Source organism: Oncorhynchus kisutch, unplaced genomic scaffold (genome assembly GCF_002021735.2).
Source record: "Oncorhynchus kisutch isolate 150728-3 unplaced genomic scaffold, Okis_V2 scaffold3571, whole genome shotgun sequence".
In the NCBI taxonomy this organism is placed as follows: domain Eukaryota; kingdom Metazoa; phylum Chordata; class Actinopteri; order Salmoniformes; family Salmonidae; genus Oncorhynchus; species Oncorhynchus kisutch.
The window spans coordinates 200,001-202,500 of record NW_022265516.1 but is presented as its reverse complement, the minus strand read 5'-3'; the positions used below and the strand labels follow the sequence as shown (position 1 = coordinate 202,500).

Below are 2,500 nucleotides of genomic sequence, written 5' to 3'. Positions count from 1 at the left end.
AGCTGGCTAGGAGCACAGTCAGCTGGCTAGGAGTACAGTCAGCTAGGAGCACAGTCAGCTAGGAGCACAGTCAGCTGGCTAGGAGTACAGTCAGCTAGGAGCACAGTCAGCTAGGAGCACAGTCAGCTAGGAGCACAGTCAGCTGGCTAGGAGTACAGTCAGCTAGGAGCACAGTCAGCTGGCTAGGAGTACAGTCAGCTAGGAGCACAGTCAGCTAGGAGCACAGTCAGCTGGCTAGGAGTACAGTCAGCTAGGAGCACAGTCAGCTAGGAGCACAGTCAGCTGGCTAGGAGCACAGTCAGCTGGCTAGGAGCACAGTCAGCTGGCTAGGAGCACAGTCAGCTAGGAGCACAGTCAGCTGGCTAGGAGCACAGTCAGGCAAGTGGCTTGAAGATCTCTGTTACGGTCAGTAGCTTCAGGTAACTGTCAAAATAAATAAAACCCCAACATAAAGTGGTTTAATAGGGTGTTGGGGCACCACGAGCCAGAACAGCTTTACTGCACCTTGGCATAGATTCTACAAGTGTCTGGTAGTCTATTGGAGGGACGGGACACCATCCTTCCACAAGAAATTACATCATTTGGGGTTCTGCTGATAGTGGTGGAAAACACTGTCTCAGTCACTGCTTCAGAATCTACCATAAATGTTCAATTAGGTTGAAATCTTGTGACTGACACACAAACACACACTAACCCCCCCCATGCTACTTTGAGACTCAAAGTCACTGAGATCTCTTCTTCTAGCCATGGTAGCCAAGATAATGGGCAACTGGGTATTGTTATACATGACCCTAAGCATGATGGGATGTTAATTGCTTAATTAACTCAGGAACCAGCCTGTATGGACCACACATTCAATATACTCTGTGTCCTCATTTACTCAAGTGTCTCCTTTATTTTGTCAGGTACCTGTATGTTGTTGATGAGTAGGGCATGATGGGATCTTTGAGGGCAGAATATCACAGCTGTTCCTGTCTATTGATCTGAACAAGCTCAGAACATAGAACAACCTAGATGGTGCTGATGACAACCACAGAGCTCCTAATATAACATTACTGAGGGTTTGATTCACGCACTGTTCACACGTACGGAGTACAGGTCCTAGACCAGAAAGAGCCTCCAGTACTGAGTTCAGGTCCTAGACCAGAAAGAGCCTCCAGTACTGAGTTCAGGTCCTAGACCAGAAAGAGCCTCCGGTACTGAGTTCAGGTCCTAGACCAGAAAGAGCCTCCAGTACTGAGTACAGGTCCTAGACCAGAAAGAGCCTCCAGTACTGAGTTCAGGTCCTAGACCAGAAAGCGTCTCCAGTACTGAGTGCAGGTCCTAGACCAGACCATAGATGTGACTTTTGGGGGCGTGATGACATGGTGATGGGGTGACACTGAGAATGTGTGTGAGGACCATGATTCACTGTGTCTGACCTTGAGTCCCTGATGAATTCCAGCCATATCTAGACACTGGTGAACACACACACACACAGACAGAGAGAGAGAGAGACATACAGAGACAGAGAGAGACAGAGAGAGAGGGACAGAGAGAGAGCGACAGACGGACAGAGACGGACAGAGACAGACAGAGAGAGACAGAGAGAGACAGAGAGAGAGAGACAGAGAGAGACAGAGAGAGACAGAGAGAGACAGAGAGAGAGAGACAGAGAGAGAGAGACAGAGAGAGAGAGACAGAGAGAGAGAGACAGAGAGAGAGAGAGACAGAGAGACAGAGAGAGAGAGAGACAGAGAGACAGAGAGAGAGAGAGACAGAGGAGAGAGACAGAGAGAGAGAGACAGAGAGAGAGAGACAGAGAGAGAGAGACAGAGAGAGAGAGACAGAGAGAGAGAGACAGAGAGAGAGAGACAGAGAGAGAGAGACAGAGAGAGAGAGAGACAGAGAGAGAGAGAGAGACAGAGAGAGAGAGACAGAGAGAGAGAGAGAGAGAGACAGAGAGAGAGACAGAGAGAGAGACAGAGAGAGACAGAGAGAGAGAGAGAGAGAGACAGAGAGAGAGAGAGAGAGACAGAGAGAGAGACAGGAGAGAGAGAGAGAGACAGAGAGAGACAGAGAGAGAGAGAGAGAGAGAGAGGACAGAGAGAGAGAGAGACAGAGAGAGAGAGAGAGAGAGAGAGAGAGAGAGAGAGAGAGAGACAGAGAGAGAGAGACAGAGACAGAGAGAGAGAGACAGAGAGAGAGAGACAGAGAGAGAGAGACAGAGAGAGAGAGACAGAGAGAGAGAGACAGAGAGAGACCGAGAGCTCAGCAGGAGGCTGAGATGATGTGGTCCACATCAGACAAACCGCAGGCTAGAACACCAACCAGGGCTGAGTATATACAGTGTTGTTGAATGCGTGATGAAGTCACTGTACCTGCGTACGCGGGGTGGTTTGGGCGGCGGTGTGTCCCATCTCTCCTCGTCTGAGTGGTGTCCAGCTTTCTCTGGGCTGAGCCCATCGTCCTGAGGAGGAGAAGAAACAGAGGGATGAAGAAAATAAGAAAATGAAAACTT

The 2,500-nt window shown here is 49.6% G+C and overlaps 1 protein-coding gene across 1 annotated transcript in view; it reads right to left on the bottom strand.

The window, feature by feature from the left end:
* LOC116371708 (tyrosine-protein phosphatase non-receptor type 12-like) overlaps nucleotides 1-2,500 on the bottom strand; it is a 95,400-nt gene that overhangs the window by 22,955 nt on the left and 69,945 nt on the right. The window contains 1 exon segment of the mRNA XM_031820644.1: nucleotides 2,361-2,449. Within this exon segment, the coding sequence (XP_031676504.1) occupies nucleotides 2,361-2,449 (89 nt within the window).